The sequence below is a fragment of the Melampsora larici-populina genome (assembly GCF_000204055.1).
Source record: "Melampsora larici-populina 98AG31 unplaced genomic scaffold MELLAscaffold_25, whole genome shotgun sequence".
In the NCBI taxonomy this organism is placed as follows: domain Eukaryota; kingdom Fungi; phylum Basidiomycota; class Pucciniomycetes; order Pucciniales; family Melampsoraceae; genus Melampsora; species Melampsora laricis-populina.
In genome coordinates, this window is record NW_006768789.1 from 228,312 (window position 1) to 250,701 (window position 22,390).

General features: G+C 39.3%; 7 protein-coding genes across 7 annotated transcripts; 3 read left to right on the top strand and 4 right to left on the bottom strand.

Moving 5' to 3' along the window:
- Nucleotides 1-856: 856 nt before the first annotated feature.
- Nucleotides 857-1,638, bottom strand: MELLADRAFT_88156 (uncharacterized protein; the record flags this gene model as incomplete). The annotated part of the gene is made up of 4 exons (XM_007411577.1): nucleotides 857-1,006; nucleotides 1,107-1,320; nucleotides 1,390-1,487; nucleotides 1,636-1,638. The coding sequence occupies 4 exons, from the start codon at nucleotides 1,636-1,638 to the stop codon at nucleotides 857-859; spliced, it is 465 nt and encodes a 154-aa protein (XP_007411639.1).
- Nucleotides 1,639-1,855: 217 nt separating this feature from the next.
- MELLADRAFT_72178 (uncharacterized protein) lies at nucleotides 1,856-2,780 on the top strand (the record flags this gene model as incomplete). Its single annotated transcript, XM_007411390.1, has 4 exons — nucleotides 1,856-2,058; nucleotides 2,153-2,264; nucleotides 2,347-2,525; nucleotides 2,595-2,780. 4 exons carry the CDS (start codon nucleotides 2,041-2,043, stop codon nucleotides 2,673-2,675), a joined length of 390 nt encoding a protein of 129 aa, XP_007411452.1.
- Nucleotides 2,781-4,796: 2,016 nt separating this feature from the next.
- MELLADRAFT_107733 (uncharacterized protein) lies at nucleotides 4,797-6,075 on the bottom strand (the record flags this gene model as incomplete). Its single annotated transcript, XM_007411576.1, has 2 exons — nucleotides 4,797-5,349; nucleotides 5,441-6,075. The coding sequence occupies 2 exons, from the start codon at nucleotides 6,073-6,075 to the stop codon at nucleotides 4,797-4,799; spliced, it is 1,188 nt and encodes a 395-aa protein (XP_007411638.1).
- Nucleotides 6,076-7,341: 1,266 nt separating this feature from the next.
- On the bottom strand, nucleotides 7,342-9,692 carry MELLADRAFT_78137 (uncharacterized protein; the record flags this gene model as incomplete). The annotated part of the gene is made up of 6 exons (XM_007411575.1): nucleotides 7,342-7,582; nucleotides 7,662-8,035; nucleotides 8,241-8,589; nucleotides 8,668-9,255; nucleotides 9,328-9,449; nucleotides 9,548-9,692. The coding sequence occupies 6 exons, from the start codon at nucleotides 9,690-9,692 to the stop codon at nucleotides 7,505-7,507; spliced, it is 1,656 nt and encodes a 551-aa protein (XP_007411637.1).
- Nucleotides 9,693-10,064: 372 nt separating this feature from the next.
- Nucleotides 10,065-13,198, top strand: MELLADRAFT_88159 (uncharacterized protein; the record flags this gene model as incomplete). The annotated part of the gene is made up of 9 exons (XM_007411391.1): nucleotides 10,065-10,409; nucleotides 10,487-10,602; nucleotides 10,682-10,935; nucleotides 11,015-11,636; nucleotides 11,724-11,869; nucleotides 11,976-12,322; nucleotides 12,399-12,567; nucleotides 12,682-12,994; nucleotides 13,096-13,198. The coding sequence occupies 9 exons, from the start codon at nucleotides 10,065-10,067 to the stop codon at nucleotides 13,196-13,198; spliced, it is 2,415 nt and encodes an 804-aa protein (XP_007411453.1).
- Nucleotides 13,199-17,557: 4,359 nt separating this feature from the next.
- On the bottom strand, nucleotides 17,558-18,256 carry MELLADRAFT_124037 (uncharacterized protein; the record flags this gene model as incomplete). The annotated part of the gene is made up of 5 exons (XM_007411574.1): nucleotides 17,558-17,574; nucleotides 17,642-17,707; nucleotides 17,802-17,909; nucleotides 17,993-18,061; nucleotides 18,145-18,256. 5 exons carry the CDS (start codon nucleotides 18,254-18,256, stop codon nucleotides 17,558-17,560), a joined length of 372 nt encoding a protein of 123 aa, XP_007411636.1.
- A 1,275-nt stretch (nucleotides 18,257-19,531) lies between these two features.
- MELLADRAFT_107737 (uncharacterized protein) lies at nucleotides 19,532-20,136 on the top strand (the record flags this gene model as incomplete). The annotated part of the gene is made up of 3 exons (XM_007411392.1): nucleotides 19,532-19,776; nucleotides 19,865-19,969; nucleotides 20,049-20,136. 3 exons carry the CDS (start codon nucleotides 19,532-19,534, stop codon nucleotides 20,134-20,136), a joined length of 438 nt encoding a protein of 145 aa, XP_007411454.1.
- Between the last annotated feature and the right edge of the window lie 2,254 nt (nucleotides 20,137-22,390).

Consider the following 22,390-nt stretch of genomic DNA (forward strand, 5'->3'; position numbering starts at 1 on the left):
TAGAAGGTCTAAAGGTTTGGGAGATATCGATTTCTAATCATCCAATGTGTTAACTAGACCGCCCAAACACAATGAGCATATTGCCTCTTGATCACCTCATCAGCCTGTCTGGATCTGTACTTGAGGACCCCGACACCGTAAGTATTGATAACATGGGGTACATTCAATTTCGAAAAGCTCGTACAATTCACCCGCAAGACTTGAGTGAATTGGCGTGAAATGTAGGCAAGCTCTCTGAACTCGACGGTAATACTGTTGATTTGTGTGTCAACTTCAAAAGCCCCGGCCCAGTTGTCCTGCAGAACTAAAGCCAATTGGCATGGAGTTTGGACGAGCTCTATAACATCAACAGAGCAGTAAACTTGACACAAGTCTGATTCTCACAGGGTGCTTTTGAATCCACGAGCTCGATGCCCCGCCGGGCTTCTTATTTCAGCTGAACAGTAGTGGGACGTTGTGGTGGGGGCGTATGCCAGCGACGGATAGAGGACACCGGCGATGGGGGCGGACCTAATAAAGGTGGATGGATGGATGGATTGTGATACCTTATCAATGTTCCTCAATCGACCTTGTAATTGCCTCACCAGTATGATCTATGAGGGCATTGCAGGTTTTACTGACGATCTCTCAGAATGGGAGGATGCAAGTCACGCTTTCATACGGCAGTTCACATCAAAAAAACATCTTGGAAGAGCAATTTCTCATTGCCCGTTTTGCTGACAAGCAGAAGCTTACATGGAATATTAACTAACATATCGATGATTGCATGGATGTACGTTGGCATGGATGAGGCATGATGGGCAAGAAGTGGACAGCACAGTAGTGCAAAGGAATACTAGATGTGAGAATTGTGATTTTATTCCCGTCGAGCACCAGCCATTCCAACCACAGGCTTGCCTCGTCGGTCACCACGCTCACCACCACCCCTTCGGTCAGCAAAAGCCTGTGCAGAAGTTGATTGAACGTTGACAGGTAGTTTGTCGAAACCCATGGCTCGGAGCATATCCTATGTACAAAATTGGGGCAGAAAGGGTTCATCAGCACGGGTCCTTGGGTATGATTCGGTTCACAGTGAGTCTGAGGGTGGTTGAAATTTTGAAAAGCACCTTGGTGTCAGGGTCGACGTCAAGACCGGTGGCAGTTGTGTCAAGAGCGGAGACCTCAGGAACGTAGTTGTCTTTGCGCTCTCGTTCTTCTTCTTGAAGTTTGAAAGAGATACCACGGACGGGTCCTCGCTGAATACGTCGCATCAAATGTGTGGTGAATCCAGCGATCTTGTTGCGGAGTCGCTTGGAGGGAATACTGGCAACTTCATCGCAGCTGTAGAGGCGGAGACGCAAGGAAATGAGAAATAGCCCAAGGTAGTATGTTGAGATGTTCCACACTTACACCCGCTTGTTGACGTGGAAGTCAGTGACGAGACGGGGGTAGTATTTCTCGATGATCACCCTCGAGGCTCGCTTGACGGTCTTGGTACGAACTCGACCCTAGAGGTTCAAGGCAAGTCAAAAGGTCAGTCAACCTCCATATGAATTTGATACCCGGAGCGTGAAGCCGTTCTTGAAGGCCTTCGGCGACAGGAAGGGTCCGGCCATGCGGCATCCAAGAAGACGATTAAGGTGCAGAGCGACGTACCATTGTGACTGGATAGTTTGTCTTGAGGTACGATTGGATAAGTAGGTGAGTTTCGAAGGTCCCAAAGGCTCAATTCAGCGGTAGTGGCATTGCACTCAGGCAAGCGGAGGGGGGCTTGAGTAAACCTATGTAGGTCTGAAACCGGCTGCGGTGCGCATCAATAGTATCGCTTTCCAGCTTTCGCACTGCAACCGGGACCTCAGCAACAACCAAGTCTCACCATTGATCATCAAGGCAACACCACGAAACCAACCTCCCCCGCGGCCTCGACTCAGGAACTCACAAGCAAAGGTGCATGCTCACGCACACGCCCTTTGCTCCAGTCATCATCAGCTGACAATCTTGTTCCTCATCCACCTAATTCTTTGTTTCCGGAATACCTAAGATCCCAAATAGCACTTCAAGATGCGAGTCTCAGTTTTGGTCAGTGGCTGTTGAAATTTTGAGAAACTTACGGCGATCTGGACGTCAACACCTGCTTTTTTACAAGTCACTCACATGATCGTCGGATTTATAGAATGACTGCCTTAACAACATGCTCAACGCCGAGCGTCGTGGAAAACGTCAAGTTTTGATCCGACCTAGCTCAAAGGTCATTGTTCGATTTTTGACAGTGATGCAAAAGCACGGTGAATTTTGATTTGATCACTGGTTGATAGCCTTTCATAATCGTAGTTTGCTGGAACTGAAGAGGGTTTTCTTTTCATGCAGGTTACATTGACGAGTTCGAGTACATTGACGATCACCGTGCCGGTAAGATCGTTGTTCAGCTCAACGGACGAATCAACAAATGTGGCGTCGTCTCTCCAAGGTTCAATGTCCAGTTGGACCAAATTGAAAACTGGGTCAACAGGCTTTTGCCCGCTCGTTCGTTCGGTATCATCATCCTTGTATGTACACCCGCCTCAACACATTCTTTCTCTGAGTTGTCAAACTAACGTACCCTTTGTGCCCCACAGACGACTTCAGCCGGTATCATGGACCACGAGGAAGCCCGACGGAAACACGTTGCTGGCAAAATCCTCGGATATGTTTATTGATCTAACATGCAATTCTAACATTACGAACCACAACATGTGTACACCGGAAGCTTGATATCTTGCTTCGTATCTTCATATTGAACAATCAGATCCACGTTCACCCATTTATTCTGGCCCGTTACATCGCTCCTGTAGCTTTTACAATCCCCGCGTCTCATGCTGTTTTCCTGTGCTGTGATCGAGCTGCACGCCACCATCAAGGCCTTCCCGTGATCTACCATGATACTCATCGCCGATCATCGCTGCCTCTGTTTTCCAAACACTCTTCATGTCCCACTTCTTGCACTTTGCCCTTGCCCAAAACCTTGACTGCATAATCTCTCTATGGCGTTGCAGAGCTACTGCCTACGGTTGAAACCTAGAGGGGCTCAAGAGTTCTCTCCAATCGACTACATGACATACACGGTTCACCATTAGTGGTTCAAGCCATATCGATCATCTCACCCGGAACAAATCCTGAAAGGTGTGAAATCACATGCCTTTTCTGCGTTGATCCACGTCACTCGGCACCTAGCTTTGATGTTGAACAGAACAACAAATATGATTTTGGATTTTCAAACAAAGTGACACGGAAAGCCAACTTATTGAAGCTTGTACAACACACGCGAGATTAATCTGCGTAAACTTCGCCACCCTTTGGTCACCGGTCCACTTGAGTTTGTTTTGCGAAAGAAGGGTTTTCGAGGTTACCTCTTCGGCCTACTGGTCAAAGCAACCGCTGACTCGAAGATATCAGTAAGCATTTAACCATATATGAGATAGTAATTTCATGTCTGGTTCCAATCATCCAGTTTGCCACTCGGACCTACCAATTGATTGTTAAGTTTACCAATTGATTTACTCAGTCAAATTCAGCAGTTTCAGCCCTCAAAAAAATGCCCTATTGAGATCACTGAAAGAAAACGTCACATCACTCTGGTTTATTTACAGTCCATCAGAGGTTTGTAGACCATGGGTTGATACTCATTTTTGTTCTATTGGGGTGGAGGATTTTTGGCTATGCTGGTTGACACAGACTTAACACGAGCATGCTGGTACAAATTCTCGTACCTCACTAAGAACAACAATAACTCAGCCAGTCTCGCCAGAACGAATCATTCATTATCTACTCCCTTCTTGCCTTTGTAATTTACTGTTGGCCACTCATTTACTTGTAATTCTGATATATATCTATTTCAAGGCATTGTTGGCAGTCATAATGCCTATAAGGCCTCAATACTGATATATATATACCCCTACCATAGGTCTGCCATGAGCTGGCGGGTCAGAGATGGAATACAAGCAGTGGCTAATCTCCGGAAGGACCTCTATTCCCACTCTGTACTTCATAGCCTTTTCTTAACACTGCTTCAATTGTAACTGGAGATGGAACACCCAACAGCAACTTTACCCCTGACACCGCCAGAGGGGGATAACTGGTGCTGGAACAGATATACCGTGCTTGATAGCCTAAGAACACTTTGAGTGATGCAAAAAAGTATCAGGGGACTTTTGTTTCCTTTCATTCAAGGAGTTTGAAGAGAATCTTTGATCTCCAAACATTGGTTCCAATAGAATTTCATCCTTAGGTGAAAAGCAAAAGCAGCTACTTTCTGTCAAAACAAGAAACTCTTGGGCCCCTCTTTCAAATAGCCAGACCAAAAAATCTAAGATGCAGAACAGCTAATATACATCAAACAGACCTTTTGTTTTTTTAATCAAATTTATATTATACTGAAAGGCTATTGTTCTAATCAAAGAGAGAACTCTCTTCCTTGAAAGAAATCCGACAAAAAGAATTGAAATATAAGTACATTCCAAATTCCAAACCGATTTTAACGTATCCACATATACAGATTTATTTGTCTATTGTGTTTTTATTTTCTATTTACATATATCCCTGTACTCTGATTTCTAAACAAAGAAAAAAAAAGTTGCACAAATTTATAAAGTCAAAAATCATTTCCAAGTATACAATTTTGATGTGTGGGTTTTTTTTGGAAGAAAAGGAAAAAAAATGAATGGAAAGTGTTGATATTACATATCTATTTTGTAAATGATTTGAAAAGAAAGGATATAAAACAAACAAATTCAAGACCAACAAGATATGTTGAGGTTTTATACTTTATGAAATGTAAGGAATCAATGAATTGATATGGTTGAATGATTTGGGTTTGATTGTCCAGTGAGCGGTGGTGATGGTGAAAAAGGAGTGTTATTCAAGCTTATAAAACTGGTTAATGGACTTATCTGATCCAAAGGTCTTATGGATGGTAATTGAGTTCTAGAAGAATGGACTTGAAGTTGTGATAGATTTGAGTGATGAGGAATTTGAGCATCCCCATTTCTTTGACCTGTTCTCATAGATTGTTGATCAAGACTTGGAAGATTATCGACGGTGTTAGACCTTGTGGTAGATTTTGGTGAATGAGTTGAAGAGGAAAATGTAAATATGGATGAGTTTGAAGTTGAGGTAGAACCTGTTGAAGAGGAATTAGTTGCAGTTCGACTTAATTGGTTTCTCGGTTCTGATGGACTTGAATTGATTTCATAATCAGGTGGTGGTGGTGTTGGTGCGGATGATTGATTGTGAAGTCCATTGATAAATCTTGAAAAGAATGAAGTCTGAACTGTGGAGTTTGAATGCAATTCTGACGACGAGATTGTCATCTCACTCGCGATAGGATTAAGTGAACTTTTATTTTGCAAAGAAACAAAAAAATAACATAAACGTTAACATGATTAAAAAAACCTTATGAAGGGAAAAGAGATATGAGAAAACTGACTATTCGGGTACGGTGCTAACACTATCGGATCGACTGTGTCTACGATTTCTGCCACCTAGCATCATTCTTCTTATTCGATCTGATCTGGTCTCTCCGTCTGGAATATCAAGTCCAATTGCTCTCGAGGTTGCAATCTCATCACATGGTTCTCCTTGACCTAATGACCTTTGATCAAACTTTGATGTTCGAGAATAAAACCTTTGACGACAAATTAATAACATGATGAAAACAACTACAAGCGGAACAATCACCATGACTGCAATCAAACCAGGAGACATCTCTTGTTTTGGTTGATTTATACTAGATGAAGGTAACGAATATTTAATTTTGGGTAATGATCCACTTTGTAAGTTATTGTTATTGCCATTTCTGTACTGAAAATTATCGTCATTGTTGCTTTGAATTCCATTGTCAATGTTGTTTTGGATGCCATTGCCATCGCTGGTAGGGAGAATGTTATCATTGTTGTTTTGAATGTTATTGTTATTGTTGTTTTGGAAGTTATTGTCGTTGTTGTATTGATTGCTATATCGATTGTTATTTTGAATGTTGCTTTGATCGTTGTCAAGATTAGCGGATTTTGTCCCGGGTCCTATAGTACTAACAGAAGGGCTAGAATTATTGAAGAAAGACATTGTGGATTGGTTTGAAGATTGATTATGGCGATGATTATTTAATTTCTTGTCAAGAGTTGAAGAATGTGAATGTTTTCAAATTGAGTGAAACTTCATTCCACAAAAGAAGTTGGAATGCTGAAAAAGGGAGAAAAGGAAACCTTGAAAAAACATTTACAATGGGAATCAACACCAAATCGTTTGGAAAAAAAATGAAATCATATCGTGGAAAGAAAGAAGTAAAAAAAGGACTATGTCAAGGGTCTGTCCTTGGTCTCCAAGTTCCTAACGTTTACGATTTTGAATTTTACAATACACATTTCCCCTCTTCTTTTTGAATCTTACCTTTTCTAATCCTTCCTTGAACTGTTCTAAAGGGTTTGACTTTCAGATATCTTCCAATGAACAATCTTCCACTGGAATCTTTTACCTCGAAGATTTCCATAAGAATCGAGTTATGTGAGTTGCCAAACATCATGTCAAGCCGGGGGCGAGGTGAAGTTGAACTATGATTGCTGAGCTGGTGAGTGGGTGATGATTGACTCTTCTTCTTCAAGTTCCATCCCGGATGTCTTACTGCAGTTGCTAGTATACCTGAAGAAACAAAGATGATATGATGTCACTGTCAGTCTGTATCGGGATTTGTCCAGTGCTTGGGTCGTATAACCCTCATGTGGTATACTACAATACCATTCAACTGGTGAACATCAGTACATGTTTCTCATCTAGGCGGTGCATCTAGGCGGTGCATCGTGTTTAGATACTTATTTGATAGCGTGATAAAAAGAGTGTACCAGAAAATCAGACCTCAGAGCTTTTCGCATTTATTGAAAACATGCATCACGTAGGTCGAGAAGACAAAAAATCAAATTTGACTGATATTGATATGTTTAACGGAAGATACTGAGGATACTTGGGCCCGATATTGGAAAAGCCAGTTGCTCTGAGTCTCAATATGTGCCCATATTTTCCCATTTAAAAGCTTGTTAGCAAGCATCAGAAGTTGGGACTCGAGAAATGTGACTATTTTATCCAAGTTTCCTTCTCGATTTCCAAAATTTTGTCTAATGTCATGCTAGGCCTTGACTCTTTTACCAAGTTTTAATGCTTCAGGTTTCGAGGGAAAGGTTTACAGATTTGGTTTTGAGGAAATATCAACTTTCACTTTGAAACCATATTTTAGAAGTGACGATTTCAAAAAGACCAATTTGAAGTACTGCAAACTTTCACCTCACCTCAAACTTGGATTTGCAGGACCAACAATAACTCAAGTTTGATTTTTGTTTTCGAAAATCACTACATAAAGCAAATTACATTATGAACAGCCCGTATGACTATGAGAAAACAGTGACTAGCAAAGATAGATATCATACATAGTTTGAAAACAGATGGAATCGAAGAAACGATAGAAATCCTATCACAATTGTGATATCAAGAGGGAGGTTAAAGTTCAAAGGGGTAATAATTCTTCACCCTTGATATTATTCATAGGATCCTCGTGTCCAAGATCTCGGTTCATTCTATAAGCCTGTAGATTCAAAGCAACAGATCAGAAAAACGATCAGTTCAGCTCAAGGATCGTGATAAGAGATGATATGACTATTTACCTCTAACTGTTCTTCTGTCAATTCAAGGTCATCATCTTGTGCATTATACCCATTAGATTCATCACCAACTTCAGTTCTCTTTCTACGTTTTTCACTTTCAATAGCTTTTTGAAGTTTTTCTTTATTCAATTCTCCCGTTTCATCACGTCCACCTAATCTTTTCCTACTAGCTCTTTCAATTTCACGTTCTTCACGTTCAACTTCTTCATCTATTACTCTTTTCTTTCCTTTACCTACCATCGCAGCTGTTTCTGCTGCTTTTCTTTTAATGTTTTCTTCCATTAATTCTACAAATGATTTGGATTGATCTTGTTGATTTAGTAATGATCTAGTACCAGCTGGTACATTGGCTTCGGCACTATATGCTTCGATTCCTGCGGATCCGGTACAGTATGATTGTTTGGTAGTCGAATGACAACATTTGAAACCCCAGGTCATCTTCGTTAGGTTATACCAAGATCCATAAACCGATGTATGATTTCCAGGAAAGACTGTACCAAAAAAAGGACAAGAGTCAAAGATTTGTTTCATGAAAAGGGGGTTGAAGCGATCAAGCTTTGAAGAGAAAGCAATACATACCATCTTCATCGTACTTAGATTTAGCTTTAGCACGCTCTTGACCCTTTGTAACCTGACCAGTTCTAGAATATTCTACATAATTCTCAGTTTGACCACTCAAGAGTTCTAATGGAACTCTTTCTAAATGTTCTTCACCACCATATCTTTCCAAGATCCCAACCTTACTCGTCTCCTTAAGTTTTTCCTTCTTCTTAAGAAACTCTTGATGTAATAATTCTCCTTGGGTTGGGTTGGCGTTAATGTGTACATCGTTTCCTCTTTGTTCGGATTGCCACGCGAAAAGTTGAAGTTTTTGTACCTCCGTAGCTCCTGCTGATGAACGTGAAAAGTTGTCACCAGCAAATTTGGCCTAAAGAAAATCAAGAAAATAATGAGTGATTGAGATGTCAAGGACTAAATCGGGAATGGATAAGAATTTTCTGCTTACGTCTTCTGGAGCTACATCGGCTTGTGGTGCCTCTCTCATCGAACGAGTTTTAGGATCGTAGTAAGCAGAATCGACATCCAGGTTCATAAGATACTTTGCAGTATCTTCTCTGATTCTCAAGTTTCGGACCGTCATACGAGTCTTAGCATCCATCTTTTGACCAGCTTGATCTGCAGCATCTGCATATTTATCTTCATCTTCATCATCACTTTCATCACTACTACCGAATTCATCTTCATCTGCTGTTTTCTTTTTCGCTACTTTACCAGCTCTTGCTACTTTTTTCACTTCTTTTAAATCAGTCGATTTATCTAATTGTTCTTCTCTCATCTTTTGTCTTGCAGATTCTAATGCTTGATGTTCTTCTACTACTTTTTTATGTTCAGATGGATCATAACCATCCCATCTATCTCGTTTTGAATCCCAATCTTCTCCTTTTTGTCCTGCTAAATATTCATCTGGTGCTATATCTGAATTCGTCCATTTAGCTCCCTTCTTTCTTGGTCTTTCTAAACAATCTTGAACTTGATGACTCATCGCTCCACAATTCGTACAAGCTCCTTTACGATACTTTGTTGCTGATTGGATCTGGATCAAAGGAAATGATAGTCAGAAGATTAGTTACGATTCACGAGTGGAAATCTACAAATAAAACTCTACCTTGATCCCTCTTAAAACTTGTTCTTTTAATTTTGCTGGATCCGCGTTGTACTCTTTACCTTTCTGATGTTTGAGTGAAGGCGCACCGGTGTTCATGTACCAAGGTGCCTGGGCCATGAACTCTGAGATCGATATAGTAGATAAGAAAATTCGTCAGCATGCCGAAACGGATATATGCGATGAATTCAACAAAGAGATTGAAAGTATGGTGAAAGCTTACGTGGGATATGAGGATTGATAGCGTTACCATCTTCATCGACTTCAGCTGGTGCGTTACCTGCCTTACGAGCAGCATCTAAATCTTTTTGACGTCGAAATTCTTCTCGAGAGACTTTACCGATCGCAGAAGATGAAGCGGTCGCCATTTTGAATGAGATATGGAAACGAGATTGAGGCTGATTGAGGTTGAGATTGAGGTTGAGAATGAATTGGAGTGGTCAAGAGTCAAGTGGTGTTAACCGAAATTTGAGGTGTAAATATATGGGTAGGTATCACATAGTAAACATCTGGATGCAAATTGTGAAGCTTGGGTGACATCTCAGAGTATGAGGTTAACCTTTCAGGTCGATCAACCTCCGTCCTCAAATTCAACTTTATCAACTTCAAGCTTTTAGGAATCAGCAATAGCATCACTCATCGCTATCATTCTCATCAAGGATATCATTCTCATTAATCAAATCAATCATCAAAGAATCAAATGAACATATAGAACATCTAAACACAAAACTAAATATATCATGTCAAACCATCCACAACAATCTGCAACGAAATCATCCTTTATAACTCAATCAACCAATTCAAAAACAAATAACGATCAAGCCATCTTAGATTACTTGAACAGACGAGGTTTCACAAAAGCAGAACAAGCATTAAAACATGAATTACAATCTATTCAACTTTCTGCTTCACAACCAATACCTAAATCAAAAACGGTAGGATTAGATGAATTTGCAGATAAGAATGCTAATTTAAATCCATCGGATCATCATCAAAAGAAAAAAGAAGGAGTAGGTAAAAGTTTAATTAAACATCCTTCTGAATTTGCTAAAGGTTATGAAGGATTACGGGATTTTATTAATCATGTTGAGTAATCTTGTTATTAACTTTCTTTTTGTGATTCATCATATTGACTAAACAACTGATTTGATCTTTCATTTAGTCACTTGATATACATCGACCTGCATTCATGCCATTTTTACTACCACTCTTTGTCCATTCTTATTTGGAATTGGTTTTAGATGGTCGAAGAGATGCGGCTGATGAGTTCTTACATCGGTAAGACCAAAACGCAAAACAAATCAATCCATCATTCTTACAAGTCTGATCCGAATATCTATTGTTTTCTGTCGTCTAGGTTCTCGCCTGATCATGTAGCCAGTCAACCTACTCTTATTCAACAACTCGCATCTCTCAGACATCCATATCATCTTCAAGAATCTGAAATTGCTCAAAGATGGAGATCAGAACGATATGTGATCAGGATTAGTGAACGAGCCAAGAACTTATTGATGGCATGGCTTCAAACTGAATCAATCGGTGGTGATACTGATGAGAGTCGAGCCAAAGATCGAATGACGAGTATGATCAATGAACGCGTTCGAGTTGAATGTTTGTGACCTTTATCATTCCAATTCTTGGTGCTAATTACGACATCTGATGTCTTGCAAAAATCACTCGAACTTTGTAGATACGAGCGCGTCTATCCTAAGTCAATTTCAATCTGGTCTGGAATCTGACCTAGCACATCCACCCGAACATCAAACACATCATACCTCATCAAATGATACCTCAAAAGAACCTCAACCACTCAAATTAGGTCCAGCACCAAAAGATCCAAAGCTAATGCGTGAAGTTGAACGATTCTTTACTATGGAAGATCAAAAAAAGTCGAATTCGATCGATAACTCAGATTCAAATCAAATTAAAGATACCAACAATGGAGATGTGACCATGACTGATGGAACCAAACAACCAGGTCCAGAGCCCACCAACACCACTACGAATCCTACGGCTACTACCACAACGGTTCCTTCTATAAACCCTCCAGCAGCTTCAACGACAATAGAAAGTGACGAAGTTCAGAAGAAGATGATCGAACCAACCAAACATGATTTACTTCCTTACCCAATTCATTTTCGAACACTTGATCTTAAAAGAGAAGTCGAATTGGTAAGAGAAGCTCGTAAACGGATTCGGCTTGGTCCTGAAGCTTTTAATTCGGATGGACAACCTAATAATCAAAAAAAGACTGAAACTGAGGTTTGGAAACCTAGTGTATGCGCCTTTACAATTCATGATGCAGGTCAAACGTTGAGTATCTTGGTCATCTTCTTTATCTTTTGCTTCCTGGTTTGATTTTGTCCATGTGTTCTGATTATCTATTCGAATTAGAATAGGATGACAGCTGCTCAATTTTCAGATGATGTTACGATTTTGGGAGCTGGATTCTCAGATAGTTCGATCAAACTTTGGAATCTCAAAGGTGAACCGTTTGAACCGATACGTGATGATGGTACACTTGATTCGACTAGTGTCAATGAATGTGAGTCATGTCACTTTGAAAAGCATGTGTAGGACTTGGAACACTAAAACAGTAAAATACTTGCTTAACCTCATTTCTTGTGCGGGTTTCATTTTCATTCATCAAGCTGAATCCGTTAGAAGAATGCGCAAGAAGACAGCTACAAACTCGATCAAATTAATAGGACATTCAGGACCAGTTTACTCATTATCATTTGATCCAATCCCAGGTCCATCAGCCCCACCAAGACATCTAATCTCATCATCACAAGATTCTACAATCAGATTATGGTCATTAGATCTTTTTAAGAACTTGGTGGTTTATAGAGGTCATCGAGAACCAGTTTGGGATGTCGAATGGGGTCCTAAAGGAATCTACTTTGCTAGCGCTAGTAGGGATCGGACGGCTAGACTATGGTGTTGTGAAAGAGTTAATGCGGTGAGGATGTTTGTTGGGCATCTGAGTGATGTTGATGTGAGTGTTTGAGTGTTTGCTGGGTAAATATCGAAATATATATTGAACGAGAACTTTTTTGAGAATGGGTTTGTAGTGTATCACATTTCATCCTAATTCACTATATATGGCTACCGGATCCAGTGATCGAACGTGTAGACTTTGGGATGTTCAACGTGGGAATTGTGTAAGAGTGTTTCATGGTCATGAAGGGGCGGTGAATTGTGTAAAGATTAGTCCGGATGGTAAACTGTTAGCGTCAGCAGGTTGAGTCAATTTTTTTCAATTTGGTATTGATCAATTTATCAGCTATTGATACTGACAACTGAAAAGAATTCGATCTTTTTGCAATTAACCATAATGTTTTCAAAAACACACAGGAGAAGATCAATCGATTAAAATATGGGATATAGGATCCTCAAGACTGATGAAAACCATGCGAGGACATCAATCGTCAATTTATTCCCTAGACTTTAATGCAGAATCGAATTTGATAGCCACAGGCTCAGCAGATGAAAGTGTAAGGATATGGGATGTAGAACGTTCTTCTACTAACCAACCACCCAAAAGACACAATGGGAATGGGAACGGAAGAGGATTTGGAAATGATGAAGTCTTGCTTAAAGGCGATTCGAATTCTACTATCAAGCTTTTGAAAAACGGGTTGTTTGGATTACAGGAGTATCAGAATACGTAAGCAAATGTAGAGTTTTGTTTATCCACGCTTTTGATTCGAGTGAATGATTTATGACTTATCATGTTTCTTTTGGTGGGGGGCATATGTTGTTTTGTAGACCGGATTTGTTGTCTACTTTAGCTACAAGGAAAACTCCGGTTTTGAGTACTAAGTTTACAACTCGAAATTTGTTATTGGCTGTTGGTCCAATGATCATTTGAAGAAAAATAGAAACTTATGTAAATTCATGTTGAAAACTTTTTGATTCATTTATATTAATTATATTTTTTTTCTTGTGTTTCTACAAAAAAAGAATTGATCCGTTCAGTTCTTATATAGTGATTTTGGATTGAAAGTCTCAATGATACTGAGGGTTTCTTCATCAAAGGAAAAGAAAAATAGGCTTCATGATCTTTTTTTACTGTGTTTTTGTTTTGTGTAATTGTGTGTTTTTTGTTTTTGTTTTACTTACTTTGAGCAGATGTGTGTGTGTGAAAGAAAAAGAAAAAGAAAAAGAAAATTGTATTGTTCTTTGCGCAATGATCCATGGATATATAACTAAATTTGAAAGAATAATGAGAGAAATTGAGACATTATGATTGGTTTGTGTAAAGCTTTGACTTACAGCCGTTTGCAGAATTGATGACTTTGGAAAAAGAGAAAATGCTAGAGTTTTCCAAAAAAACTCTCTGTAAAACTCATTGAGTTTTACAAAAACTGGGAGTACCAAAGGATCCGGATTTGAGTCCTGATAATCTGATACTGATACTTTTCTGATAATGTGGGAACAGTATTGGCTTGTGAGGGACTTTTAGTTATGTTTTGAAATGGTTTCTTGAAAAATTAAAACAATCCAGGGGTGGAATTGGATAGACTAGTAATACAACCACATCATAAGTCCCTGGGAGGGAGTTTAGTGTGGTAAACAGCCTATGATGTCATGACTGTACATATCATAAAAAGAATGAAAAGTCCGACCCGTCAGTAAACATGACACATTATTACAGACCAACTCATTCCCATTCCCATCTGTTAATAACCCGTTACCAACAACTAATTGTAGTGTAGCCTTTTTCCCCTGTGTTCATGAGTACACACCGTCTTATTTACAAGTCTTATTCATTTAAGCACCTTACATCCCTTTATCCCTCATTTAAAGCTCAATACACTCTATACTACTCTTTTACCCTTTTCTCATTTCTGTAGTACTCCTCGAAGTATTATATCCCTCTCTTTCTTCTGGTCTTTTGGCTCTTTTGAAGCCTCAGTATTATTTAGAGTAGGCTAGTTAACTCTATCCAAAGTTTATTTGCACACCTCATGTACTTCTTTTGTGTGTGTGGTGTTTGTCTTTATTTCTTTTTTCCTACTCAGTTACAGCAACACCCAAACCAATCCAACACAAAAGTCGGTGTCGTATTGGTATCGTATTGCTAATCCAAGATCAAAAGTTGGATTTCTCCATATTGGTTGGCCCAACCCGATATGGGGAGTCCATTTTTTTCATATTGGGTATTGGCGACACAACACACGATTGAACCAATATGAGATTGTATGATCTTCTTTCTTGACAATGTAACATATCATTATAAATAATAGTTGCAATAGCTGTGTAAGTGTGCTGTATACATTTTTTGAGTCCCAATTTTCCTTTTTTACGTTGAAATCAATTTTTACCACATTGTATCAGCTTGTATTGCTTGATTGATGCGATATGAGCCGCCAAATTTTTTTTGTCTCCATGTCGTATTGGGTATTGGTTCAGATATGTTCGCTGCCCAATACGACATGGAAAACGTCTGATTTGTTGTATTGTGTCGGATTGGTTCGGGTGTTGGTTACAGCTTGCTAAAACTCATCTTTTCATCAAGGGTTCCTACAACGTACAGAGCTAAGCCATGGTTTGGCAGTGATATCCATTTCTCTCCTTCTATTACATGCTGCGGTATTCCTAAACAGCAACCTTCCTTGAACCCATCAATGATATAAGGTATGTCATCCTCTAACCCCACTTCCTTCATGAGTTCCACCCATTCTTCCACATTCATGGATATTTTCATTGGACCAGGCCAGTTGTCTTTCACCTCAACTTTGTAAGTCTTACATTAATTTATCAGAAAGATCCCCTTCTCAATCTTGGTTGTGCCTGAGTTCCTCAAACACTCAACCGACAACTCTGAGGAGTCCGAGCTACCATTGTCTGACTCTTCTCCTTGGCTTGCAGCATTCTCAATCGGGTCTCTCACTTGCATTTAGATAAACTCTCAGGATTTGACCACAAATTAGTTATGTGTCTATTAACCTAGAGCACCAAATTTTCATTCCACAAACCCCAATAAAAAGCACCCTACAGAACCTGTCTACAAGTTTGGTACAGTTTACTAACTACAATTAGAATAAAAGCACCCGTACCAAAACAACCATCAGAAATTCCCCTATCCCCGTAGATCATGACAAAACCAAGCCAACCCAACCAAACTTGTTCAAAGGTCACCAAGCTAGTTGTTTCTACTTAGGGGAAGTAAAGGATCCAGAAATGGGTGAAGAGGTTACTACTTACCTTTAGTCAGGGAGCTGATTAAGGTTATGAAGTTACCACTACTCTTATATTTATAAGACTCTTGATGTTACTTTGAGAGAACTTTAATGTTCTTCTTCAAAAGTATGGTGTAATAATTGATTGGGCAAAATCTCTGCAGGCTGAGAGAGGAGGGGTTTATATACTCTGCTCTCTAAACCTAGCCGTAGTGATATTTCTATCACTACAATGGTTTGGGGATTATCATTAATTATTATTGTTTTTACTTTTACGTATCATAATATTGAGTACTTGTTATTTAATATAAGCATCTTAACTCTTGACACTAAGTTATGAGGTGTAGCTGATGTCATATTACATGTTGTTTTAAGTGTACATGTATATGTAATCAGTATTTTATATATTTTATCACATGCTACATACCACCCACTATGGCAAAAAAAATCCATTAATAATTTAATGCGACTTTTACATCACGGTGAGAAAATTTCTCACCGTGTATGTATATGTAAAACCATACAACAGTGTGCTTGTTAGAAAGGTCTGGTAACCAAATAAAAAGCAAAATCACCATGGTGATAATGAATCACAATGGTGTCTTTTACCATTTGGTAAACAAGGTCATTTGTTGATCGAGTTCAAAAACCAAAAAAAACTTAATCACTCTCATCGCTCTCAATATCATCTACCCGTTCAACTTCTGCAATTATTTTTTAAGCAATTTGATTGATGATAACATGGTCAATAACCAAGCTCTTCACTGTTGGAAGCAAAGTTGAATTGGTGGAAATGACATCTTTTGAGGAAGTCGAATTCGACTCTAAATCAACACCACAATGAGATTGAATGGATTCAAGATCGAAAAGTTTAAGTAGAGAAAAAGGTTGAGGTGGTGATGACTTGAATGGTTTGCAATTGAAGAGCAAAGGACTTGTAGAAAACAAAGAAAAAAATGGTGAGGTCCGAAATAACAGATGGTGATGGCTTGAGAAGAGAGAACGATGAAAAGTTGCAGTCGCATTAATTTCAAAATATTTGACTTTTAGTCGTTTTCAAGAATGCGCACAATTTTTGCACATATGTGCAGAAATCCGTGTATCTCTTTTGTTGCATTTTTGTTTACCAAACAAGATTTTCGGGTGACATATGCGACCGAAAATCACTGCGCTTTTTTGGTGGTGCACAGTCGGTCGCATACGTCACACACTGGTTGCCGAAGTGGGTGTACTGTGTACAGACTGTATGTATATGTAATTAGATTTCTATATGATAATTTTATATTACAGCTGTTCCAACAAAGATTGATTTTTTTGAAAATCTCGCCAATGTGCAAAACCCGGGTTTTGTCCCTCACTTGCTTTTGTCTCTCGGCTAATTGGAAGAATACAGGAAATGATAAACCTGTAATCAAGTTTTGTCTTTGGTTTTAGCCGCTGCGGAGACAACTTTCTCCAAAAAACAGTTGTCAACCTTTCTTGGAACGGCTGTACAAGTTAGTTTTGGGTACATGGATATGTACCCAAGGCTGACAAAAACTGTGTAAATGTTGCATGGTGAAATGTTTATTTTGAAAATGCTTAATGACAGATGAAAAACGAGCATATTTACAGGCTCTCTGGACTGAAAGAAAAATTCTCATCAGATCATGAACTTGAAGAACATTGCAAGACTTTTATTTTTGTGATAAAAGTTTGAGCTCCTGACCGGCACAGGGGCAAATAATTCAAAGAATGAGTCATTTGAAAGTAACACTTGATTTCTCTAGGTTGCAATTAGGAAGCACACTGCTTGCTATTCCTGTCTTTCATGATGATCATAGGGTGTAAATATTGTGTCTTCAAAATTTTGTAAGGCAGATGTGCTGAGGATAAAATTTGGCTTCAAAACATCACCAAAAGAGAAAAATGCTTGCGTGATCTAATTTAACTGCTTTACATGTGATCAAATAAAATAAGCAATCTGCAGACAGAATCCCAGAAGTTTAAGTCTGGATATGATTTGAATGCATCAAAGAAAATTGTTGCACATGTTGCGCAAGCTATCAGCACGTCGCGCAGGCTGAACAAAGAACGCATTTGCTCGTCAACGATACAAAACTTGCTAGAACGTTTTGAACTCAACTCACATATGAACTCTAAGCTAGCTGGGTTTGTCTTGCAAGTATATTGATTATAGCCAGGGTTAGTACAACCTGGAAGATTTGACCCACATTTCAAGGTCAACAGTGGTAGAGGTAAATAGAGGTAAATTGCATACTACAAGAGGAACAGAGAGTGATGACGCACTGTAGGCTTTGGTATTAGTATCCCATTCGTAGTATGAACAATCTTGTTCGCTGGGTCCCGAATTGTCCACCACCCAATAGCAGTTAGTCATCTTTGCAAATTGGTTACCTATATTTACATTCGGAAGATCGATATTCACTGGTAAGTTTTTAATCATGCAAAGAAGGATTGCTTTCTTTTGGATTACCTACCGTGAGGATTGTAACAAGTTTTATAAGTACATTTGGATTCAGATTTGTACGATTCAGTATCAGCGCAAACTTTTGAAGTCAAACCGTTTAGATTCAAGTAAGCTAATTGTGAATTTAAATCAAGGCGAAGAGGAAAAAGAAGAGTTAATTACTGGCTTGACCCTGCTGTTGACTAAAAAAGTAACGACAAGGTTTTGCAAATGTGCCCAGACACAAGGTAGAGACTAGGACGACGATCGCAAGTTGATATTTTTGAAGAAACATCTTGATTGGAGGAGGTGAATATCTCAAATTTAGGTGCTTGAAGCAGAAAATAGTTAGACGATGAGTATCAGATAACAGCAGCACGCGATCGAGTTGACGCCAAATGTGAACAGACCATTCAATGGCAAGACTCTTCTTCCGGGACGGCTGTCTTCATCCACCGAGGTATTCTCGGGGTGAATTGGAGACTTATGCTACCGCCAGATGTATCAAGCCTGCAATGCGGGAGGTGGCTTCGCTTCGGAAAGTTGCAGTTTGCCATCTCTTCGTCTTCTTGAGTGTTGTTTCGAAAAAAACAAGTATTTGATTTGCGGTGGATGGTCTACTTGGGATCGCTTGATTCTGCTCCCCTTCCTTGTTGACCATATCCCCCATTCCTATTGTCATCTCATGTGCCTGAAGCAAACTTCAGCTTGCACACAGCATACCTGTAAACACATCCCAAGTAATCGACGACTGGAGCAATTGTGATCGGTCTGAAAAAGTCTCCCGTCTCAGCACAAACAGTGTTAAATCATCGGCAATGAGTCCTATCTTCATATAAGGTGCGATTTCAGAGTCGACCAGCAGATCTCGGCTTCGATAATCCTCCTGCCGAAAATGGCTGTTGTTCCTCGTCTCACACTCTATAAAGAAGCTGAATACCACTCTGGAACGTGTTCTTTGAAAGTATGTAGTCTCAAAAAACCCTGGCAGTAGAGGCAGATCTCCAGTGACACAAGATAGTATAAATGCATTTTTTGGACATTGACAAATATTACAAAATCCCTCAAGTCTTCTGAATTCTCATCATAAGTGAAAGAAGAAACAATTTTTTTGATATTCCCTTGGAACAATATAGCAAAGAAATTTCTTGGACCTTGTGTGAAAAGGTCAAATAGACAAATCTAAAACCAAATGTTTGTAGATGGTAGGATTTTAGGATCATTTGAAAGACAAGAGCCGAGAATTTTAATCAAATGATTCACATGAATTTTTCAAAAAGTAAATAGTAAAGGGTGGCCGTACAACATGAGGAATTATCAAAATGAACTATGTACAAATAATGCTTGAGGCTGAGCTCGAAGCAAAAGGAATTAAGCTTGATTCGAGTTGTAAGGGTGAAACTGTTGTTCTATTTAACTCCTTTGACACAAACTATATTACATGACAGTTGAGGGTTCAAAGGATTTCGTTCTATCACACTCAAAGCTTTGAACTCAACAAGGAATGTTGTACAAAGTAAATACAAATCGATCGATCACTTTTACAAGTTGGTTGTGAAGAATTTATAAAATGAACGAAGAAGATGTAAAACCAAGTTTGCAATCAAATCAAAACGAAAGCCAAACTCACGATGAAATCAAATCACCTGAACCTGAACCTGAACCTCAATCTCAGTCTGAACCTCAACCTCAACCTCAAAGTCAATCGAATCCAACTCCAACTCAAGAAGAAAACGCAAATGATGATGAAGACTCATTAGCTAATTTAACATGTTCAATCTGTCTTGGATCTCCTTCACCTTTAGTAGTAACTCAGTCCGTGACACGTTTTTTTTTGGTTATTAAACTGGAAAAACCGCAAAAAAAAAGATATCTGATCTTTTTTCCTGTTCGTTTCTTTTAGATGTGGTCATGTAGCCTGTGGTGGATGTTTAGCAGCCTCTTTGGCTTCGCAACCTAGACCTATGTTAGGTTTTGAACCCCAAGCAGGAACAGAGAATAATGGAAAGTAAATATCTATCGTTTTACCATTCAAATACTTTGAAAAAAAAGATGTATCTTTACTGATATTCTTTGGGGTTTTCAAGGTGTCCTGTTTGTCGTACGATGTTGGTTGGTGGATGGGGTACTTCTATGAGAGGTGCGATTTTGAAGATGGGAACTGGTACTACATGAATGATAGATGAAAACTTTATGTATCTTATATCGATTATTGTTAACCTTTTCATTGCTCATGATTTGGATTATTATCTCTTTATTGGAATCTGGTATCTGCACTCCTCTTCATTGGCGGTCGCGGTCCTCTGCTGGTTGAGCCTATGGTTATCTAAGACCAGGTAAGATCGGGGCACTTCTCATTTGATTAAAATAACCCATAGCAGACCTGTTAATAGTGATTATTCCGCGTCTACAACAGCATTTCAAAATTAATCCCATATCCAGAAATGAAGACAATATATACTTATAACAAAATCTCGATGGAGGATTGTTTTGGTGAAATAAAGGAAATAAGATATAGTGATTTTTGATGAGACTCTCGGCAAATTAGAACCTATCCTGTCATAACGTGTCCCACAATATAAACCAAGAGAAGGAAACCAGAAATGGAGAGCAGAAATCGAAGTAAATATCAAGAGCCTTGAGGTAACTTTGTGATTCTAGTGTCATCTTTTTTACAAAAACAGATTGTACCAGTATCTGATGCCTCTGCTTTATAACTCTTCCTACAGACAGTTTGTTGTTTTAAATCTTTGCTGCAATCTAACCAAGGAGTGGCACTCTTAAGAATCAGAAGATGAGGTTTTGGCACTTATGGAAACCTGCTTGCATGGTTTTTCAATTTCTTGCTCAAGTGCACTCCAAAATACAGTACAAAGATACATGAGACTTTTCTCATTAGGGCTGAAAACTCTCAGAAGGCATCAGTCAAGGATAATACATGCCACTGACCCTCATTGACACCCACCTGGACATCACAGCCATCCCTTTTTCTTACTCTGATAGTTCTTATATCAACTCAGCTACCAAAATAAAGATTGACAACTTGATTTCAGCCTGGGGGTGGTACCTGATAGTTTGCTTTGGGCTTTGCAAGCTTAATCCATTGCAAAGGCTGGTTGAAGAACGAATTGAGGGGGATGAGGGCACTGAAATTTGAGGATTCAAAATGGGACACCAATTTTCAGAACCCCACTCAGCTGCTACAACTGAGGAAGAACATATTGCAGTGCCAGAGCAGTGAGGAATGTTAGCCATGAGCCCTGATCTTGGTACCAAGGGGCTTAATATAAAAGAAAAAATTGATAAAAACTGTAATTACAACTCATGGTTCAGTATCAAGTAAGGCTGTGACCAGACCCTGGAAGTTCAGTGCCGGCCACAGGGCCAAGTCTGGCCATTTATGTGGTGGGCACAGCGCAAAAGGTAGGCCTTTAGGGCCTGCCCCATGGGCAGGCCCTTTTAGCCCAAATTTGGGGTAGCACGCCCAAGTTAGGCTTAGGCAAATTGCTCTCAGCTGTTGCGTAAAATGGGTGCCACAGGTGGAAAATTTTGCCCTCAGTTTCCAGATTTCCCACTCAAAATCCTTTAAAAGAGTCCCAAAACTACAGTAACACCACATACGCTTCTGCATCATGCCCAAAGTCAAACCTTCTGTGTCAAGGTCAGCTGAATGGATCCAACCCACCACTGGATTTGGCAAGCAATGGACGGGGTTTTTGATGTCTTCCAACACCAACAGTTCAACAAACCGCCACCACGCTCAATGTCAGCACTGTAAAGCTACAATGGATGGAAAGCCATGTAGAATAGCTGATCATGTAATCAATTCTACAATACTGCAACTCAGAGGGTCCATTTTGTATACCTGCAAAAAGTGAGTTGTGATTTCTCATTTCTAAACATCACATAATAAACCAATCAATCTTGATTGATGTTTAGATTCTTCTGCAACAAGTTATTGGTGAAAAGTACCAGCTAATCCACAGCCTCAAGAGCTCAAATTGTTTGCCATCAAGCTCTTAGAAATTGTACCCCACACTGCGGGTGTTGAAAGCCTCTTTTTGCGGATGGGTTCTCAAAAGACAAAGTTGCACCCTTGTATGAATGTCTCAACATTGAAGATGATGTCTCAAATTGAGATGGATATTGAATCCGAGCAACCAAATTGTGAGCCCAGACCAACCAATAACAGAAATCAAACTGCTGCTAATGATGAAACACAAGATTTAGATCCTCAATTTGAAAATGTTGATCAAGTTCAAGAGTTTGAAAATGGAATTCATGGCAAAGATGAGGTGGATCAGGGAGAAGTACAAGAGGATACTACTGAGAGTGGTTTTATAGACACCCTCTTTGATTTAACATTAATTAGAGTTGAAGCAGAACAACCTGTCACTATTGTTTTAGATGAGGGATCTGAGAATGAAGA